A 21,246-nucleotide genomic window follows, 5' to 3' on the forward strand; every position below is an offset into this window, starting at 1 on the left:
GTTGAGCACCAGGGGCTCCTGGTTCATGGAGGAGCCCATTAGCAGGGCCAGAGGACGGATGATTCCTCCGCTCCAGAGTAGATGGTTATGCTGTTACTAGGGAGAAGCTTCATCAGCTTCAGTGGCATTTTTTGAGCACCTACGGAGTGTCCTGTACTAAGTGCTTGGGAAAGCATAACATGAGCAAGACACACTCCATGTCGCTAGGGACCATATCTGATCTGATTGAATTGTATCTACCCCAACACTTGGCAGTGTTTGAACCATGGTAAATGCTTAAAAAATGCCACTACTATAATAATTATGGCATTTATTAAGCGCTTACTATGTGCCAAGCTCTGGGGCAGATAAGAGATAATCAGGTTGGGAATAGTCCCTCTCCCCACAGGGCTCACAATCTGAGGGGCAGGAAGAACAGGAACTGAATCTCCATTTTACAGATGAAGAAACTGAGACACAGAAAAGGGAAGTGATTGGCTCAAGGCCACACAGCAGGCAAGTGGTGGAGCTGGGATTAGGACTCTGATTCCCAGGCCCATGTTGTTTATTATTATTACTGTTATTCTCAAAGAGGTTACAATCTAAGGAAGGATTTTTTAAATCTAAAGTTAAGTGGTATAATCCTGCAGTTCCAGGCAGCACCAGAGCTATCATACCACTGAATTAAATTTTGAGGTAGAGACAAGATAATCAGGTCAGACAATCCCTGTTCCACAGGGACTCACAGCATAAGTAGGAAGGAGAAGGACTTAATCCCCATTTTACAGCTGAGGAAACTGTGGCACAGAAAAATGGAGTGACTTGCCCAAGGTGACACAGCAAACAAATGTCAAATCTAGGATTAGAACCCAGGTCCTCTGACTCCCAGGCTTGTGCTCTTTCCACTAGACTATCCTGATTTTTTTTTCCAACTCACTTTCTCCACGAAGCACCCTCAGATTAACCTTCTCATGAAGCATAATATGGGTAACAAGAACTTTCAGGCCTCTGTTCAGAGTTTTTTCTGGGTCTCTCAGATTGTAAATTTCTTTTTTATTTAATAGAATTTGTTAAGCCCTTATTATGTATCAAACACAGTTCTAAACCCTGGACTAGATAAAACATAATCGGGGTGGAGACAGTCCCACATGGGGCTTATAGTTCTAAGTGGGAGGGAGAACAAGTATTGAAAAACCATTTTGGTTGTGAGGAGACTGGAACACAGAAAACTAACATGAGTTGCCCGAGGTCACACAGAAGGCAAGAGGCACCCCAGCGCTTAGAACAGTGCTCGGCACATAGTAAGCGCTTAATAAATACCAACATTATTATTATTATTATTAGAACTCATATCCTCTGGCTTCCAGGCCCGTGCTCTTGCCACTATGCTGTTTCCTAGAAGGGCGGTGACTAGATTAACTGTCCTTTAGTCACTCAGTCATATTTTATGAGTGCTTACTGTGTGTAGAGCACTGTACTAAGAGCTTGGGAGAGCACTATTTAGCAATAAACAGACACCTTCCATGCCCACAGTGATCTTACAGTCTAGAAGGGGAGAGAGGGGGAGGTAATTACAGATATTGTACATGAGTGCTGTGGGGCCAGGAGGGAGGATGAAAGGGAGCAAGTCAGGGTGATGCAGAAGGGAGTGGGAGAAGAGGAAAGGAGGGGTTAGTCAGGGAAGGCCTCTTGGAGAAGATGGGCCTTCAATAAGGCTTTGAAGCAGGGGAGAGTAATTGTCTGTCGGATAAGAAGAGGGAGGGCATTCCAGGCTAGAGGCAGGACACAGGTGAGAGGTCGGAGGTGAGTTCACCACCTGGGACCCCGAGGTGCCTCGCCCGCCTCATTGTCTCTCTGAGGCCATGCCGCGTGTCACAATCTCTTGTGGGGTCTCTTGCGTCTCTTGTGGCTTCGGCCAACAGCTGCCTGCGGGGCGTTGCGGTTTTTGGATCACCATGGTAACCTCAGGGCTGCCAGCAGAAGGGCTTCCTGTTGGAAAAACATAAGCTTTACAAAACCCTGGCGTCTCTGTGCCATCTGGGCCCACTCTCTATCGAAGCTTTGAGCTTATAAATTGGACCCTGTTGGCCACCATGCTGGCTTGGCCGCTTGGTCCCTTAGTGTCCCTGCAGGGTCTTAAAGCTCTGTTTACTTTTCTTCCCCCCTCACCCTTCCTTCCCAAATGTGCCTCTCAGATCTCTGAGCCCCTGATCTGATGAAGTTTTTTGGTTTGTTTTTGGTTTTTTAATAGTTTTTGTTATAGCACTTACTATGCACATAGTAACCCCTCAATAAATACTATTGAATGAATGTACTGAGCACTGTACCAAGTGCTTGGAAAGAATACACATTTGGGAATTTGACAGAGTAGCCCACTGTCTTTTTCTCAGTCAAAATCACCATAATTTCCCTCCGAGCTGCAAACTTTAGCCTCTGGGAGCTTTATTCCTCCTTCTGAGATGTCTGTTTCCACAAGCAGGCCTCTGCCTCCATCCCTCTCTTTTTCCCCTCTCTCTCTCCTGTCCATCAAGGGTGGCGGCCCAGGACTCTGAGGGAAGAGAGGGGGCAGGTAGAGAGTCCTGGTAGAGAGGGGGCAACCAGTGGTGGAGGCACAGCCTCCTGAGAGCCTTCCCCAACCGGGACCCAGCTTTGTTTCCAAGGGATTCTATTTACTTTGCCGTCAGTGTCACTTTTCTGGTCTTCTCCTTGTACCCTGCCTTTCATGACTCTGATGGTGGTTCCCCAGGCGTTGAAGAAAAGAACCAGATGAAACAGACTAGTTCCTCTGTAGCCGTGACTGTGACTGGGACTTGAAGGATGAGGTGATTCAAAGGACTCTGAACCACCTCAACCTAACGGTCTTTGAGTGTCCGCTTGGATGGGCAGCGGGCAATAGAGGTGGAGCAGTGGGGCTTTTTAGACCTTATTCTTCCCTTCTGTGAAATGGGGGCACCATTAAGGGAGGGACATTCGGCAAATGCCTTGAAGCATAAGATTCAGTATATAAGAGCCAGGAATTGCCTCTGTGTTTAGCAGGTGGCAGGTACTTAATATCAGGAAGTTATTTATATTAATGTCTGTCTCCCCCTCTAGACTGTAAGCTTGTTGTGGGCACACTGTGTTCCAAGCGCTTAGTACAGTGCTTTGCACATAGTAAGTTGTTCAATAAATATGAACGAATGAAAAATGATGGTATTTGTTAAGTGCTTTTATATGCCGAGCACCGTTCTAAGTGCTGAATGAAGGAGATCCACTGGGCCCAAAGCCTATGCATGGGTAGTCTGGCATGGAGCTAAACACTGAGTGACCAGCCTCCAGCTTTGCAGGTCAAGTTAGTTTTCAACTGGCCCCGAAGGGAGAATTTGGAGCAGGGTGAGACTGCTTCTGGAGGTGCCTGAGATTAGCCGGATCTTGGCTCATCCCAGACTCCCTCTTGTTTTTACTCTAGGGTGGTCTTGGGATTGAGCCTGCAGTGGCCCACCTAAAGCAAACCCAGCTCTCCAAGACTGAGGCAGGTCCTTTTTCTCACAGTCCCTTTGGCACTCGAACCCAGGCCTCTCTGGGGGAAGTGTGCAGGAATTCAGCGAGTGGTGAGCGGGGGTAAGGTTTTCAGTATTTTTTTTTTGGGAACCAGGCTATAATGGAAGCAGCACAGCTTAGTGGAAAGAGCATGGCTAGTACTGGCTCCACCACTTGCCTGCTGTGTGACCTTGGGGAAGTCACTTAACTTCTCTGGGCCTCAGCTCTCTGATCTCTAAAATGGGTACTAAATACCTGTTCTCCCTCCCATATAGATCCATGAGGGGCAGGGGTTTGGTCTGACTTGATTATCTTGTATCTACCCTAGTCCTTGGCCCATAGAATGCACTTAACAAATATATTATTATTAATAATCATAATAGTAAGTGGTGCTGTCTTCTGGTGTTTTTCTCTGCCATTTTGCTTTACCTTGGGGATGGGGATTGATGGTCTCCATTTTCGCTCCTTTCGTCCACCTCTCCTTTCGTTCCCTGGCCCCCAACCCACTGCCTGCTTCTCTCCTTTCCTCCTCTCCAAGGGTTTTCCCAGTGACTGACCTGTGTCCTGGGAGAACTAGTCTAGCTCCTTGAGTCCTGCTAGGTACTGTCTCCCCATCCTCCTTTGCTGGGGCTGGGTAGAGCAGGAGGAATAGATTAATTCTCTAATCCTATGGGAGAGGAGTTGTATGGAACCTTTATCACTTCTTCGTACTCAAAATTCTCTAAAGATAGGGCTGACTGACCCCTTCCTCTCTCTATCTGATCTTTCCACTTCTTCCCCCTCTTCCTTTCTTCATCCTCCTCCTCCTCCACCCTCCTCCTCCTCCACCCTCCTCCTCTTTCCTACCCCCCATCCCCTCCTCTCCCTCTTCTTCCTCTTCCTACCCCTATTTCCCCACTCCTCCTCCTTTTCCTCTCCTTCCCCCTCCTTTCCTCTCGCTCTTTTCTATCCCTTCCCTCTCCCCCCTTCTCTTCCTACCCCTTCCTTCCCCATCCTTCTCTTTCTCCCTTTCTTCCCCTTTCCTCCTTCTCTTCCCCACTCCTCCTCCCCTCCTCTTCTTCCCCTTTCCTCCTTCTTCCTACCTTCTCCTCCTATCCTCCCCCTTCCTGTCCCTTCTCCTTCCTTCCCTCTTCCTCCTCCTCTCTTCCCCCTCCTCACTTGTGCCCTCCCCTGTTGCCCCCCCACCCCAACCCCGGTTCTGACCTCTGGCTCAGTGAGGTTCTGCCCCAGTGACCCTACCCCCAGGACTTCAGCGAGGTCTGGCTGCCCCCTCTAAGCGAGGCCTCTGGGGGCTAAAGAGGAGGGCAGTGGAGGGGCGAGAGGCAGTGATAAGTGTCCAAACTACTCTTGTGAGTGGTACAAACTTGAGGGAGGGCCCGGACTGTGTGTGGGCTTTTCCTAATCCCCCTGGCTTCCCCGTTTCCTTTCACCTCCTCCAGTGGCTTTGTTGCAGGGGGCTGTCTCTCTAGCCCCCTGGCAGCCTGCCCTATGTACACAGCCCCTCCTTCTCAGGGCCTCAGTTTTGTTTGAGGGCAGAAGTGCAGAGGGCTCCCCACCCTCAAAATGATCCTTTGATTTAAAAACATCATTCATCACCGGGTGGGGCCCTTTGGGGCGGGGTGAGTTCTCAGTGTTTGGGGCTGCAAAGAGACCACTTCTCGTCCCCTGGTTACCCTGGTGAGGGAGAGGGGAAAGAACAAGTTTGGCCACCCCGAATGCCTGGGATCGGTTGCCGTTCCCATCCCCGAGGCTGGGGTCCACCTCTGCAGCAGCTGGGAATGAGAATCAGCAGCACAGAGAGGGGAAGTGACTTACCCAGGATGATGCAGTAAGATGGGACTCCCCCACACCCCCCACAGGGGCAGTACGCCTGGGGCTGCTGGTCAGGAACTTTTGAAAAGTGTTTGGCCCGTGGCAGAGGGGGCTGTTGGGCCCTTGGGCTACCTGGTTCCTACCTGGTTTATCCCCATCTGCCTCACCTCACCCCTGAATTGTCCTGTCCCAAGACTTGTCCCATGACACTTGCCCACCCTTTTGTTCCTGAAATGTCGTGGAGCAAGGGTGACGTTGATAGTTGGGGCTCAGTGGGAAGAGCCTGGGCTTGGGAGTCAGAGGTCATGGGTTCAAATCCCAGCTCTGCCACTTGTCAGCTGTGTGACTCTTGTCAGCTGTGTGACTGTGGGCAAGTCACTTAACTTCTTTGTGCCTCAGTTACCTTTTCTGATTAGACTGTAAGCCCGTCAAACGGCAGGGACTGTCTCTATCTGTTGCCGACTTGTTCAATCCAAGCGCTTAGTACAGTGCTCTGCACATAGTAAGCGCTCAATAAATACTATTGAATGAATGAATGACCTCATCTGTAAAATGAGGATTAACTGTGAGCCTCACGTGGGACAACCTGATGACCCTGTATCTACCCCAGTGCTTAGAACAGTGCTCTGCACATAGTAAGCGCTTAACAAATACCAACATTATTATTACTATTAGTGAGGGACTCTGAGCTAAAGCCTCTTCAAAGCTGCTGCTTAGCAAAGGATGGGGAAGCAGTGAGACCTCTATCCACTAGGCCATGCTGCTTCTTCATGTGCTGCTTCTTCATGGGTCTTCCCCTTATTTTATCCTCAGTCATTGCCCATCCGCCTCCATACCAAACAGAAACTCCTCACCATTAGCTTTAAAGCACTCAATCGCCTGGTCCCCTCCTACGTCACCTCGATACTCTACTTCTACACCCAGCTCACACACTTTGCTCCTCTAATGCTAACCTTCTCACTGTACCTTGATCTATTCTATCTCTCTAGCTTCCCCTCGCCCACATCTTCCCTCTGGCTGGAAAGCCCTCCCTCCTCAAATCCGATAGGCGATTACTCTCCCCTGCTTCAAAGCCTTATTTAAGGCACATCTCCTTCAAGAGGTCTTCCCTGACTACGCCCTCCTTCCTTCTTCTCCCTCTGTTTTCTACACTACCCTGACTTGCTCCCTTCATTCATCACCCCCCCCCCCAGCCCCACAGCACTTATGTACATATCTGTAAATTATTTATTTAAATTAATGTCTCCTCCTCTAGACTCTAAGCTTGTTGTGGGCAGAGAACGTGCCTGTTGTGTTATACTATACTCTTCCAAGCTCTTAAAGAACAGTGCTCAGTGCACAGTAAGTGCTCAATAAATATGATTTACTGACAGAGTCAGGAGACCTGGGTTCTTATCTCAGCTCTTCCCTTTTCCTGCTGGGTGACTTTGGGCAAGACACTTAACTTTCTGTCTCAGCTTCTCCGTCTGTAAAATGGGGATTCAATGCTGGTTTTTCCCTGCCCCTTAGAATGTGAGTCCCATGTGTATCAGGGACCGTGTTTGACCTGATGATCTTGTATCTGTCCCAGAGCTTAGTACAGCCGATGGGCCACAGTAAGCACTTAAAAAGTTCCACAATAATTTCTTCTCTTTTTCCACCTGTAGAGAGCTCAATGGGAACAACATCACCCGGATCAGCAAGAACGACTTTGCGGGCCTGAAACAGCTTCGGGTGCTGTGAGTGTCTTCCTGTTTCCTTCTCTTCCTCCCTGTCTCCCTCCCTCCCTGTCCTTGCTTTTTCATGAGGTCCCTCTGCCCCTCTCTTCCTGGAGCTGGAAGAAAGTGATTTCGGCTTAGGGAGGCCTTGGCTGGGTGCTTTCAAGATATTTTACCCTTTTGGAGTTCAGCAAGGAGAGGGAATGTCCCCGATATCACTCTTCAAGAATGGTGGTCTCCATAGTGGGCGGTCTGGGTATCAGGAAAATACCCCCTGGGGGATGAGTGGGATAGAAAGGCCAAAGGGGGAGGGGGAAGATATGGGAAAGGAGGAGGAAGATGGGGAGGAGAAGCAGCATGGCCTAATGGAAAGAGCATGGGGCTGGGAGTCAGAGGACCTGGGCTCTAATCCCTGTTCCGCCACTTCTCTGCAGTCAGGTTACTTCGCTTTTCTGTGCTTCATTTACCTCATCTGTGAAATGGCGATTAAGACTGCGAGCCCCATGTGGGATGTGGACTGTGTCCATCCTGATTATCTTGTATCTACCCCAGCCCTTAGTACAATGCCTAATCCTGGCTATGACAGTTGCCTGCTGGGTGACCTTGGGCAAGTCACTTAATTTCTCTGTGCCTCAGTTTCCTCATCTGTAAAATGGGGAGTCAATACCCGTTATTCCTCTCCCTTAGACTGTTAGCCCCATGTGGGACAGGGACAGCTTGTATTTACCCCAGCAATTGCTTGGTATTCATTCATTAGTTCATTAAGTCATTCAATCATATTTATTGAGCATTTATTGTGTGCAGAGCACTCTATTAAGTGCTTGGAAAGTACAATTCAGCAATAAAGAGAGACAATCCCTGCCCACACTGGGCTCACAGTCTAGAACGGGCGAGACAGACATCAAAGCAAGTAAACAGGAATCAATATAAATGAATAGAATTATAGCTATATGCCCATCAAAACTAGTAAACAGGCGATAATATAAATAAATAGAATTATAGATATGTACATATATACACAAAGGGCAGGGAGGGGGGTAGAGCAAAGGAAGTGAGTCGAGGTGACGGGAAGCGGAGGGGGAACTGAGGAAAAGGGGGGCTTAGTCTGGGAAGGCCTCTTGGAATGAGGTGAGCCTTCAGTAGGGCTCTGAAGGGGGGAAGTGTGGTTGGCAGATTTGAGGAGTGAGAGCATTCCAGGTCAGAGATATAATGTGGGCCAGGGGTCGATGGCGGGACAGGTGAGAATGAGGCGCAGTGAAGAGGTTAGCGGCAGAGGAGTGGAGTGTACGGGGTGGGCTGTAGAAGGAGAGAAGGGAGGTGAGGTAAGAGGGGGCAAGGTGATGGAGAGCTTTGAAGCCAATAGTGAGGAGTTTTTGTTTGATACAGAGGTTGATAAGCAACCACTGGAGATTTTTGAGGAGGGAGGTGACATACCCAGAGTGTTTCTGTAGCAAGATAATCCAGGCAGCAAAGTGAAGTATAGACTGAAGTGGGGAGAGACAGTAGGTTGGAAGGTCAGAAAGGAGGCTGATGCAGTAATCCAGTTGGGGTAGGATGAGTGATTGTACTAACGTGGTTTACCATCATCAGCATAATTATGCATATTATTACTACTGTTAGGAATAGATATGGGGGATTGGGAAGGTTTAGGTGGGTTCTGGTCGGGAGCTGGCACTGAGGTCATCTCCAGACCAGTTCTTTCCATTTTCATTGACTAGGATGCCTGAGGATGTGATTGAGCTCTTCCTCATCACCCTCTGTCGGTTGGAGGCACGTGTCTCAGTCATGTTGGACCCAGTGGGAAATGGATCAAGATGGAGCAGAGCTTTCTGCCCCTGAGATGACCCCTTCTACCCATCCCCACCTTCCCCCCCCTTAATAATAATAATAGTAATACTGATGATGGTGATGGTATTTGTAAAGTGCTTACTATGTGTCAAACACTGTTTTAAGTGCTGGGGCAGGTACAAGCTAATCAGGTTAGACACAGTCCCTATCCCCACAAGGTGCTCACAGTCTTAATTCCCCCATTTTACAGATGGGATAACTGAGGCACAGAGAAGTGAAGCAACTTGCCCAAGGTCACATAGCAGACAAGTGGTAGATCTGGATTAGAACCCAGGTCCTACTGACTCCCAGACCCGTGCTTTTATCCACTAATCCAGGGCAGTCTACTTAACTACTTCTTCCTTCATTGCCTGCAATTAGGGTGTCCACTATCTCCTGGCCTTTCCTGCTCCAGAGTCCCCGCTTCCTTCCTGCTCCAGAGCCCCCCCTTCCTTCCTTCTCCCGAGCCCCCCTTCCTTCCTGCTCCAGAGCCCCCCTTGCCCTATAGCAGCCTTTGTCTCTTTGCTTCACTAGGCAGCTGATGGAAAACCAGATTGGAGTCATAGAGCGAGGAGCATTTGATGACATGAAAGAGCTGGAAAGACTGTGAGTATCCATGCGATGTGAGGGAGGGAGGGAAGAGCGTAGGGAGCAGAGCAGTCCCGATGTGAAGAAGCTCCTCACAGAATCGAGGGACCCTCTCTATTGCTGTCTGTCCCCTGCTGCATGGTAGCCCGGGGTCTCATCTCCACCTCCAAACCATTGTGATCAGGGGCCCCCAAAGGGAATCGGAGAGAGGAACTTTAGAGCGCTGAGACCACACTCTGGGTGGTGCTTTTAGCACTCATAAGGAAACAGGATGACCTAAGGTCATGGGTCACAGGTCATAGGCCTGTCGCTAGGGTCGCCAGCAAGGTCAGGTTTTCAAATCTCGGTCAGGTCGGGGGCTAGGGAACGGGGAAGGCTGCTCCTCCCTGTTGACCTCTGTGCTTTGTCTCTGCACTAATCTGCACTCAGTGGGAGTTCACCGAACACCATTTCCACTGTGGCTTTGGGGTAGGGTAAGGTTCTGTGACCCAGCTTTCTTGGGAAGCTTCTGCAGAGAAGGCCTCTAAAGCTCCCACCCGGAGCAAAAAGCTGAGCAAACAGAAGCACATGGAGGGAATGAGCTCTTCTGCTCCCCCTGCTTTTTTCCTTAAAGCCTTAGTTTCATCCATGCCCTGGACTAAAGGTTCGCTGACAGATCCAGGGAGCCATGTGAAATGTGCTTGTGAGAATGAAGAGGGGAGAAGGTGTTTGGGCTCGGCTGCTGATTTCCTGTATGATCTTCACTGGGCCTTAGTTTCCCAACCCGGGGTTAGAGAATCCAATCCTCCTACCCCCAAACCAAACTTCCCTCCATGATTCTCCTCAGGATTGTGAGAGGGTCCCTTAAAGAGTTTGGTGCTCTGCTTACAGGGAAGCTTCCAGATAAGCCATGCCCAGGGTTGGCACTGCCAGAAATGGTGGCAATGGACTGGCACTGGCTGCTTCTGTGGCTCTCAGCACTCTTCTTCCCGGTGCGCTTCCCTACCTCCGTGTTGATCAACTTTCTCCAGCCCAGCATGACCCGAAGTTTGCCAAAAACGTACAACTCAGCCGATGTCTCCTTTCCCTTTGACTCTCCCTGTCTCCCTTCCCTATTTTTCCTCCTTTCTCTCCCTCCCCCCTCCTTGTTTTTCTCCCCCTCCTCCCTTTTTCTTCAGTCTCCCACACTCCACCTCTTCCCTCCTTCTCTTTCAATGCTATTGGTTCTTAAACCAGACCCAATTATAGAGGCAGGAGTTGGACAGGATCAAGACTGATCACTTTAGAAGATTTTGGCATCATCAGTCAATCAATTGAATGTAGTTTTGCACTCTTAATGTTTGCAGAGCACTGTACTAAGAACTTGGGATAGCTCAGTAGAGCTGGAAACATGATCTCTGCCACCAAGGAGCTCATGTTTCTCTCTCCTGGCCAGAGCAAGCCCTGCCCGAGGTGCTGCCTGATGTTCTGAAAAGTTGTTCAGACCCGGCAGGCCTTGCTGCGCTGGTCATCGTGGGTAGATGTTTGTTGGTCCTTGGAGTGGAGGGCAGTCTTGCATTTCCTCTTACCTTCAAGACATCTCTACTTGGAAGTCCTCCCATCACCTTGAGCTTAACATGTCCCAAACTGAACTTCTTATCTTCCCACCCAAACCCTGACCCCCCTCTGACTTTCCCATCACTTTAGACAGCACTGCTATACTTCCTGTCTCACAAGCCCATAACCTTGGTGTTTTCCTTGACTCCTCTCTGTTATTCAACTCATGTGGTCAATCTATCACTAAATCCAGTCGGTCCCAACTTAACAACATTGCTAAAATCCGCCCTTTTCTCTCCATCCAAACTGCTACCATGTTAATAATAATAATAATGGTATTTGTTAAGTGCTTACTATGTGCCAAGCACTGTTCTGAGTGCTGGGCAATCACTCATCCTACCCCACCTGGATGACTGCATCAGCCTCCTTGCTGATCTCCTAGCCTACTGTCTGCTTTGCTGTCCAGATCATTTTTCTACAAAAATGTCCGGGACATGTCATCCCACTCCTCGAAAAACTCCAGTGGTTGCCCATCTGCCTCTGCATTAAAAAAAACCTCCTTACCACTGGCTTTAAAGCAGTCTATCACCTTGCCCCCTCCTACCTCACCTCACTACTCTCCTACAACCCAGCCCAAACACTTCACTCCTCTAATGCCACCCTTCTCACTGTGCCTCGATCTTTCCTGTTTCTCTGCTGACCCCTCGCCCATGTCCTTCCTATGGCCAGGCACTGTATTAAGTACTGGGTTGGATACAAGCAAATCATGTTGGACACAGTCCCTGTCCCACGTGGGGCTTACAGCCTCAATCTCCATTTTACAGATGAGGTAACTGAGGCACAGAGAAGCAAAGTGACTTGCCCAAGGTCACACAGCAGACAAGTGCCAGAGCCAGGATTAGAACCCATGGCCTTCTGACTCCCAGGCCTGTACTCTTTTCAAGATGCAGCCTGCCCCGCTAAACTGTAAGCTCCTTGCAGGCAGGGCTGGTGCCTACAAACCAGTCAGTCATATTCACTGAAAGCTTACTGTGTGCAGAACACTGTACTCAGCACTTGGGAGAGTACAACACATACTATTTACTCCAAACTGAGCCCCACAACTCTTATATAGCTGTAATTTATTTTAATGTCTGTCTCCCCCTCTCAACTCTAATCTTCTTGTCATGGGAATGTGTCTACCAACTCTACTCTATTCTGCTCTCCCAATTGCTCTGAATCCCTTAAGCGCTCAGTAATACCATTCTATCATATTCTCCCCAGTGCTTAGTACAGTGACCTTGGGCAAGTCACTTCATTTCTCTGGGCCTCAGTGACCTCATCTGTAAAATGGAGATTGAGACTGTGAGCCCCACAAGAGACAGGGATTGAGTCCAACTCAATTTGCTTGCATCCACTCCAGCATTTAGTACAGTGCCTGGCACATAGTAAGCGCTTAACAAATGCCATTATTATTATTATAGCATATTAATGGCATTTGTTAAGCGCTTACTATGTGCCAAACACTGTTCTAAGTGCTGGGGTAGATGCAAGGTAATCAGGTTGTCCCACATGGGGCTCACAGTCTTAATCCCCATTTTACAGATGAGGAAGCTGAAGCCCAGAGAAGTCAAGTGACTTGCCCAAAGTCACACAGCTGATCAGTAGCAGAGTCGAGATTAGAACCCACAACCTCTGACTCCCAAGCCTGTGCTCTTTCCACTCTGCCAACTCCTTATGGGTAAAAATTATACACAATAAGTGCTTAATAAGTAGCACTGATTGTACTCTCCCAAGTACCCATTCAATTCAATCATATTTATTGAGTGCTTACTACTTGCAGAGCACTTTACTAAGCACTTGGGAGAGTACATTTAAATACAGTGCTCTGCTTACAGTTATTATTATTATTATTAGTAATAATAATAATGTTGGTATTTAAGTGCTTACTATGTGCAGAGCACTTTTCTAAGCACTGGGGTAGATACAGGGTAATCGGGTTGTCCCATGTGAGGCTCACAGTTAATCCCCATTTTACAAATGAGGTAACTGAGGCACAGAGAAGTTAAGTGACTTGCCCACAGTCACACAGCTGACAAGTGGCAGAGCCGGGATTCGATCCAATGACCTCTGACTCCCAAGCCCAGGCTCTTTCCGCTGAGCCACCCTGCTGTGTTCAGTGCATACCATTAATTGATTTTTTTTTTGTACTCACCCAAGCGCTGAGTTCAGGGCTCTGTGCATTGAGAACGCACTGGGTCCATCCCACCTGGCTTCCCAGCCGTGTACTGGAGTCTCGGAAATTCTCCTGGGCTCTTTCTCCCTTTGCTGCCGCCACTGGCCTGTGCGTTCTATACTGGGAAGTAGCCGCTGAGCTTCTGTGGGAAGAAAGGGGTTGGCTTGGCTCCCAGGGCCGGCGTGGGCTCCTGCAGGGCGGCAGTGGCTCCGGCTCTTCGGTGGCTAGCCGGCAGCTTTTGAAAGGGGGAGGATAAATCAGTAGGCTTCTCTTTCGGGTTGGCATGGGAGGAATTTGTTGGTATGAATGGTGGGTGAATAGCAGCCTGTGCTAAGCGCCCTGGAGGCACCGACTCCCCGTTCCCTCCCTCTCCCTAGCTCCGTCGGCGTTGTTTCCGACATTCCGTCTGGTTGAGCCTCGTTTTTCCGATCCATCGAGATCAGAGTTCACACGATGCCCCTTGAGGAAGCTGCAACTCTTTTTGGTGGATTTGTCCAGTTCAGTTGGACTTCTTTTTCAGCTGGCTCATTTGAAGCCACATCTCAGTAAATAGGGCTCCCTCTTGCCCTAAATTCCCTCTTTCTCCCTCTTGTTAATCAATGTCAATGGTATTTCTTGAGTGCTTAGTGTGTGCAGAGCGCTGTTCTAAGGGCTTGGGAGAGTAAAATTCAAGAGAGCTGGTAGACACGATCCCTTCCCAGTTTCCATCTTCTTTCCTGACCGTGGTCCAATTTAGAACTTGAATGATTTACGGGAACATTTCTAGGGGACAGGAAAGCAGAGCAGGGCTGGAGTCTCTGCTTCCAAACAGTTTATGCTTTAGAAGTCTTTATTTTCGTCCTTTGTAATCCCCGTCAGCCCCTTGAATCAGTGGATTGTCCAGGATATGGAGGCTTGATTGGCTAGCATCTACATGCAGTTATAACCTATATTTTGGGGCGGCCATGCTCTCCCTGAATGGCCCTTCATCTTCTCCGATGGTGAAGCCAAATGCGCGAGTTTCCGCGGTTGCTTTTGGCTTCAGTTCCTACAAGAGACTGACGGGGCAGACGGGATGGAGCAGCGCTTTACTCTGATCAAGAAGGGCCAAGGCTTTGGCTTTGGGAGATTTATGGGCCCTCAGCTGCATGACATGAAATTGCTACTAGTAGTAACAGCACTTATCATCGAGCACTGCACTGCACTGCACTAATTGCTTGGAAAGTACAAAACAAAGAAGTGACAGGCTCTTGCCCATAAGGATCTTACAGTCTAAGTGGGGAGACAGACAAGAGTATCTACAATTAGAGTGATCGAAAGTGATAACTGATCATTTGAATAGACATATAGACTGGAGTGCTGAGGGTGGGTTTAGGTAAGTGCTTAAGTGTAGGCTGGAAGTTCCTCGTGGGCAGGGATCGTGTCTACCAGCTTCATTGGATTTTCCCAAGCGCTAAGTACAGTGCTGAGCACACTGTAGGTGCTCAATAAATATCAGTGATTGATTGATTGATAGGACTCAAAACAACCTTTCTGAATTCAGAGCAATCTAGGGAGAATGGAGGAGAAGCAGCATGGCGTAGTGGATAGAGCGTGGATCTGGGACTCGGGAAGTCATAGCTTCTCTTCCTAGCTCCGCCACTCGTCTGCTGTGTGACCTTGGGCAAGTCACTTCACTTCTCTGGGCCTCAGTTACCTCATTTGGAAAATGGGGATTGAGACTGTGAGCCCCACACGGGACAGGGACTGCGTCCAACTGGATCTGCTTGTATCCACCCCAGCCCTTAGTATAGTGCCTGGCACGCAGATAAGCACGTAACAAATACCATGATTATTATTATTAATCTATTCTCCCAAATGCTTAGTAGGGTACCCTGTACATAGTAAGCACTCAATAAGTCCAATTGATTGATTGAGACATTTAGGCCAGGATGCAAGGATCGCTTGGGAAAGTTCTCAGTAGTCCCAGCCAAACCTGATGCCCAGAGTCTTACCCAAGTCAAGATCGAGTCCGGTTGGAAGGAAGACAGTGGCATGGCATTGGTTAAAGCTCGGTGCTGCCACATCTGTTCTAGTTTGGAGATCTGAGTTCTTCTGTTCTTTCCTTCCCATGAATGATCGGCCAGCCTTTTAGTCTGTCCTGTGTGAAAGGATTTTAAAGCACACAGCTTTGACTGTGACCTAGCTGTCTAACATGCTTATTAATTAGTCATTCGGTAGCATTTATTGAGCACCTACTATGGGTAGAGCACTGTTCCAAGAGTATGATAGAATTAGAAGACATGTTCCCTTGCCTTCAAGGACCTTGCCATCCGCAAAGCAGCGTGGCCTACTGGAAACAGTTCATGCCTGGGAGTCAGAGGACCTGGGTTCTAATCTTGGCTCTGCCAGTTGCTTACTATGGGACCTTGGGCAAATCACTTCCCCTTTCTGTGCTTCAGTATCCTAAATGGGGATTCAATCTCTGTTCTCCCTCATACTTAGACTGTGAGCCCTACGTTGGGCAGGGATTGTGTCTAACCTAATTAACACATACTGTACCTACCCCAGTGCTTAGAACAGTGTTTGACACATAGTAAGTGCTTAACAAATACCATAAAATTAAAAAAAAATAGCTGGGATTAGATGGGTAGAAAGAGCTGGAAGAAATCGGTAAGTTTATCCTTTGCTTTGTGAGTGAAGGAAATCCCGGAGACTGAGAGCCCGTTGTTGGGTAAGGATTGTCTCTATTTGTTGTTGAATTGTACTTTTCCAAGTGCTTAGTACAATGCTGTGCACACAGTAAGCACTCAATAAATATGATTTTTTTAATATGCAATGTAAAATATTCTTTTCTTTCTTTCCTTTTCTGTTTTCTAGTCGACTGAACCGGAACCAGCTGCATGTGTTGCCAGAGCTGCTGTTCCAGAACAACCAGGCCCTCTCAAGGCTGTGAGTACCATGATCTTCCTCTTCTTGGGCCTCCACCTGAGGATGGGGGGCCACAGGGGTGCCATTGGATGCCCCAGACTGAGATGAGTATGGCTGACCATTGTGACAACATTCCTCAACATGGTGGTGTGAACCAAGCCCTGGGCAATAGAGAACTCCCTCTCTGTGGTTTTTTCTTTTTTTTACAAAACTCACCCTGAAAGAGCTTTAGGCCATCATGGGGCGATGGGGATGAACGGGCCCCGCTTTGGACCTTCCGATGGCTGGGAGTGTCATCCTTCCCATCCTCAATGGAGCAGTTGGTTGTCCTCGGGTACCACACTGCGTCTTTTCAGTCCCAGTGGGTGCGGGCAGGGGCTGAGCCAGGGCACTCTGGGGTAGCCCTGGAGTCCCAATTGGCTGGAAGTGCCATGGCCACTGCTGGCTGCTGAGATCTGGGTGGTTCATTCCGCAGCCCATTTGAGAAAGGCGAACATCTCCCTGAAGAGGAGAATTGGCGAAGGGAAAGAGGAAGTTTCCCTTCCCCTCCACACCTGGAGAATATGCATTTGCTGGTGCAAAGGGAAGAATTGAGTTTCATTAACCATGAAAGAGCATCTCTTCTATTTTTTTGCACAATTAATAGTTCTCTTTGTCCAACTTTAGATCTGAGTTACTGATTTAATATTTGAGGTGCTATTCAGTGGTCAGTCATAGCCCCAAGCTGCAGGAGTGAAGTGGCAGGAAAAATACATTACTCGCACTGCACAAAAATCATGGCTCCGATGGCAACTTCTGGCTTTTCATTGTTAAACTGGCTTTCTATTTTTTTTTTTACCAGGTTTGACTTATTTCGAAGGGGTAGAATGGGTCTCATGGCACCCTTCTTGATTTTAAGCTCATTTTGGGCAAGAAATGTATCTGCTTGTTGTTGTATTGTACTCTCCCCAGTGCTTAGTACAGTGCTCACTACACAGTAGGCACCCAGTAAATACTATTGAATGAAAGAATGAATGAATGAAAAGGCAATGGCTAGAAGTGGAACGTACCAAGTTTAATCAGGCTTCCTGCTGCAGGTCTCATTGGAGGAGGGCCTGGAGATTTGCCCCCCAAAAGTAGTGAGGCCAGCGGCCCAGATCCTAGAAGAACAGTGCTTGACACATAGCGCTAAATGATTACCATAATTATTATATTATAAGAAGTCTTCTCCCCTCATTTCAGAGGTTCTGTGAGTTCTGGCCAAATTCTGCTTCCCTTCCCTGAGACTGGAGGAAGAGAGAGGATGGAAAGAAGCAGACCTTTCATTCATTCAATAGTATTTATTGAGCGCTTACTATGTGCAGAGCACTGTACTAAGCGCTTGGGATGAACAAGTTGGCAACAGATACAGTCCCTGCCGTTTGACGGGCTTACAGTCTAATCGGGGGAGATGGACAGACAAGAACAATGGCAATAAATAGAGTCAAGGGGAAGAACACCTTGTAAAAACAATGGCAACTAAATAGAATCAAGGCGATGTACAATTCATTAACAAAATAAATAGGGCAATGGAAATATATACAGTTGAGTGGACGAGTACAGTGCTGTGGGGAAGGGAAGGGAGAGGTGGAGGAGCAGAGGGAAAAGGGGACAAAGAGGGTTTAGCTGTGGAGAGGTAAAGCGGGGGTGGCAGAGGGAGAAGAGGAGCTCAGTCTGGGAAGGCCTCCTGGAGGAGGTGAGTTTTAAGTAGGGTTTTGAAGAGAGGAAGAGAATCAGTTTGGCAGAGGTGAGGAGGGAGGGCGTTCCAGGACTGCGGGAGGACGTGGCCCGGGGGTCGACGGCGGGATAGGCGAGACCGAGGGACGGTGAGGAGGTGGGCGGCGGAGGAGCGGAGCGTGCGGGGTGGGTGGTAGAAAGAGAGAAGGGAAGATCCAGACCTGCCTTGGATCTCTCCCGGAGGGAAAGATGCTATTATTAACTGCTAATTAGTATTCATTGGACTGAAGTGGAAACGCTACTGGGTATCTGTAGCCGATCTTTTGTTTTAGTCATAGCTGGGAGTTTGGAGAGAAATCTGTTTAGTAGCCTAAGGCCAATGTTTGCCTTCTCTGAGGGGAGGGACTCCGACGGGAGGTGACCTCAGGGCAGGGAGAGAGACACAAGTGTTGACTTTACAAGGAGAAGCAGCATCCTCTTGGATAGAGCATGGGCCTGGCAGTCAGAAGGACCTGGGTTTTAGTCCCAGCTCTATCACATGTCTGTCGTGTGACCTCGGACAAGTCACTTCATTACTCTTTACCCCATTCTGTAAAATGAGAATTAAGACTGGAAGCCCTGTGTGGGACAGGAACTGTGTCCAACCTGATTTGCTTGTATATCCCCAGTGATTAGTATGATGCCTGGCCCATAGTAAGTGCTTAACAAATACCATTAAAAAAAAAAAAGCATGGGCCTGGGTGTCAGGGGACCTGACTTCTAGTGCCCACTCTGCCACTTGTCTTCTTTGTGATCTTGGCGAGTCACTTCACTGTCCCCCCATTTCCTCATTTGTAAAATGGGCATCATTTCTGTTTTCCCTCCTACTTACACTGCAACACTGTGTCCAACCATCTTGTACCTTCTCTAGTGCTTGGCAAAAAGTAAGCACTTAAGAGTGGCACTTGTAAATACTTATGGTACTTCTTAAGTGCTTACTTAACAGTGCTACCACATCATTTAACATTGTTTCTCCTAGTGAGTCACATTACATACAGCTAAGACTGTTGGCTTAGATATCTTTCTTCTCCTGGCCTGGATGTGCTCTTTCCCTTTCTCCCTCCCTCCTATTCTCCCTATTTTCCTCTCACTGCCTCCCTAAAATGTTCACCCCATGGAAGCAATTTTCTCCCCTCCACTTGCGTCGCAGTCCGGCTTTCTGACTGAGTTGGTGGACAAGAGAGTCTATTTGGCTTGTGGGTGGAGACAGGCTCACTTTGTACAGTGACTGTGGGTTGATTCTGAATTTGCATTGATGTGGTTCCTGGGTCCCCCTTAGAGGCCAAGGTAGAATCTTGTGAAGGGGCAGCCACTTCTTCTCGTGCCCCGGTGCCAGCTCTGAAAGAAGGTCTGAGGAAGTTGCTGGCGTTGGACATCCTGGAGTGAGTCTTTGAGCTGAGAGCAGTCACTGCTGCTCTGTCAGGGTTTGCGTGTGTGTATACACGCATTTGCTGAGAACCTGATGCTGTTGTTTAGGGATTTTCCCTGCCCGGGGATAGGGAATGCGGCCAAATTCCTTGCTCCCAAAGGTTTCCTCTTTCCTATAATCAAGATTCATCTGGGCTGGGAAAGAAGCATTCCTTCTCTCAGTCCAGGACTGTAGATGATCATGGGGAAGGGAGAAGAAAAAAATCTGTGCAACTGTCCATCAGTCTCCCAGATAAAACAACCCAGGTTAACCTGAAGAAATCAGGTTTCCGAGACATCTTTCGAAGGTGGGGATAATTGATTTGTTAATTTGACACCAGCCAGTCTCTTCACCTTGGAGTGGTAGTGGTTTTTGGAGTGGGGAGTTGTTTGTGGTTTTTCCCCTTCTAGAATGTAAGCTTTTTGTGGACAGGAACCATGTCTACCAACTCTGTTGTATTGAATTCTCCCAAGCGCTTAATACAGTTCTCTGCACACAGTAAGCGCTCAATAAGTACCATTGATTCATTGTGGTATTTGTTTAGTGCTTCCTATGTGCTAAGTGCTAGTGTAGAGAAAGAGGAATATGATTCATTCACTCAATCATATTTACTGAGTGCTTACTGTGTGCAGAGCACTGTACTAGGCACTTGGGAGAGGACAATAAAGCAATAAACAAACACATTCCCTGCCTACAATGAGCAACTGCCCTTGAACCTCATGGGGCTCATAATCACAATGTAAGAGGTGGGGAAAACAGGCAACTTATCCCCATTTTCAGATGAGAAAACTGAAGCTCAGAGAGGTTAGCCCCAAGACCCCACAATGAGCCAATGGCAGAACTGGGATGAGAACGCAAGTCTCCTGACTTCCAGTCCCATATGGGTGTCAGTAAGGATAGAGAAATAATTTTGCCCGGCAAAGGAGAGGGCAAGCAAGGATGAACTTGAGGTGGGTGGTATCTAGATTTCCTCCAGCAGTGTTCTGTGGCTCGTGCACAGGAGTGAAGGAAGCAGACTGTGGAAGTGATCCAGGGCTGTGGATTATTGGCATGAGATCAATGAAGGGATAGGGGAGTGAGGGTAGCTGAGTTTAGTAGAGAGGGTGGAGTTGGGGGCATCAATTTGGTTTATCAGAGGAAGGTAGTTTGGGTATGGAGGCTAAGCGGGGCATGATGACTTGATGGGCACGATGACTTGAGAAAATTGGATGGGGTTAAAGATCGGAGGTTCTGTGGAGGAACAGGACAGATTTATGGGGAGGAGGGGTGTGGGAGAAAAGATACCTGAGGAGGATATGGTAAGATGGAGGGATTTCAGAATTGGTGAGGGTAGAGATTGTACCGTGACTAGAGATGATGAGATCAAGCATGTGTCCAAGTTGGTGAGCAGGAGAGGTGGGGTGGAGCAGGAGGTCAGTGGAGTTGAAGAGCATTGTCAGGAACATCTCTGTGGATATCGAAGTCCTTAAGGATCAATGTAGGGATCAAGAAAGAGAAGGAATGTGAGAAAGGAATCAAAATGGTTCAAGAAGTTGGAGATGGGACCTGGGGGGCAGTAGATGACCGTGAATAGTATCTGGAGAGGGCTTCTAGGATGGAGAGGGTGGTCATGCCAGAGGATGAATGGTCCGTGGTGGCCGAGAGGGAGAGATAATGAGCTTGCTTACCTGAGCCCCAGTGCGGAGTCTGGTTCTCCAGTCCTAAGTATTGTCTGCCCCAGGGGAGGCTGGGTAGATTGGAGAGACTCAGCAGCATCATTTGACCGTCTCCCGTTACACTCTAGCCGAGCAAAGGACCTGTCAGTGGCAGCAGATAGATTTCATTTATCTGGACAAGAGTTCGAGTAAGGGTTAGAGGGTGTGTGTTATAAATCTCACGGATTACTTTCTGGATTGCTTTCTAAATTGCCACCAGCCTAATTGAAACGTAATCTAAACTCCCATCCTAGAGGTGGGGGTGGGGAGGAGGAAATGGCAAAGGTCTTTAGACTGCCAGGTGCTCTCCTCAGTTTCAATTGTTCCTGTCTTCTCTTCCTTGAAAACCAGTCAATCACTGGTATTTGG

At 48.4% G+C, this 21,246-nt stretch overlaps 1 protein-coding gene across 1 annotated transcript in view; it reads left to right on the forward strand.

The window, feature by feature from the left end:
• The window catches only part of SLIT1 (slit guidance ligand 1), a 232,469-nt gene that overhangs the window by 15,736 nt on the left and 195,487 nt on the right, over positions 1-21,246 (forward strand). The window contains exons 2-4 of the mRNA XM_029060451.2: positions 6,957-7,028; positions 9,369-9,440; positions 15,991-16,062. Coding sequence (XP_028916284.1) covers positions 6,957-7,028; positions 9,369-9,440; positions 15,991-16,062 — 216 coding nt within the window. The remainder of the gene's footprint in view (positions 1-6,956; positions 7,029-9,368; positions 9,441-15,990; positions 16,063-21,246) is intronic.

This window comes from Ornithorhynchus anatinus, chromosome 3 (assembly GCF_004115215.2).
Source record: "Ornithorhynchus anatinus isolate Pmale09 chromosome 3, mOrnAna1.pri.v4, whole genome shotgun sequence".
NCBI classification, from domain to species: Eukaryota; Metazoa; Chordata; class Mammalia; order Monotremata; family Ornithorhynchidae; genus Ornithorhynchus; species Ornithorhynchus anatinus.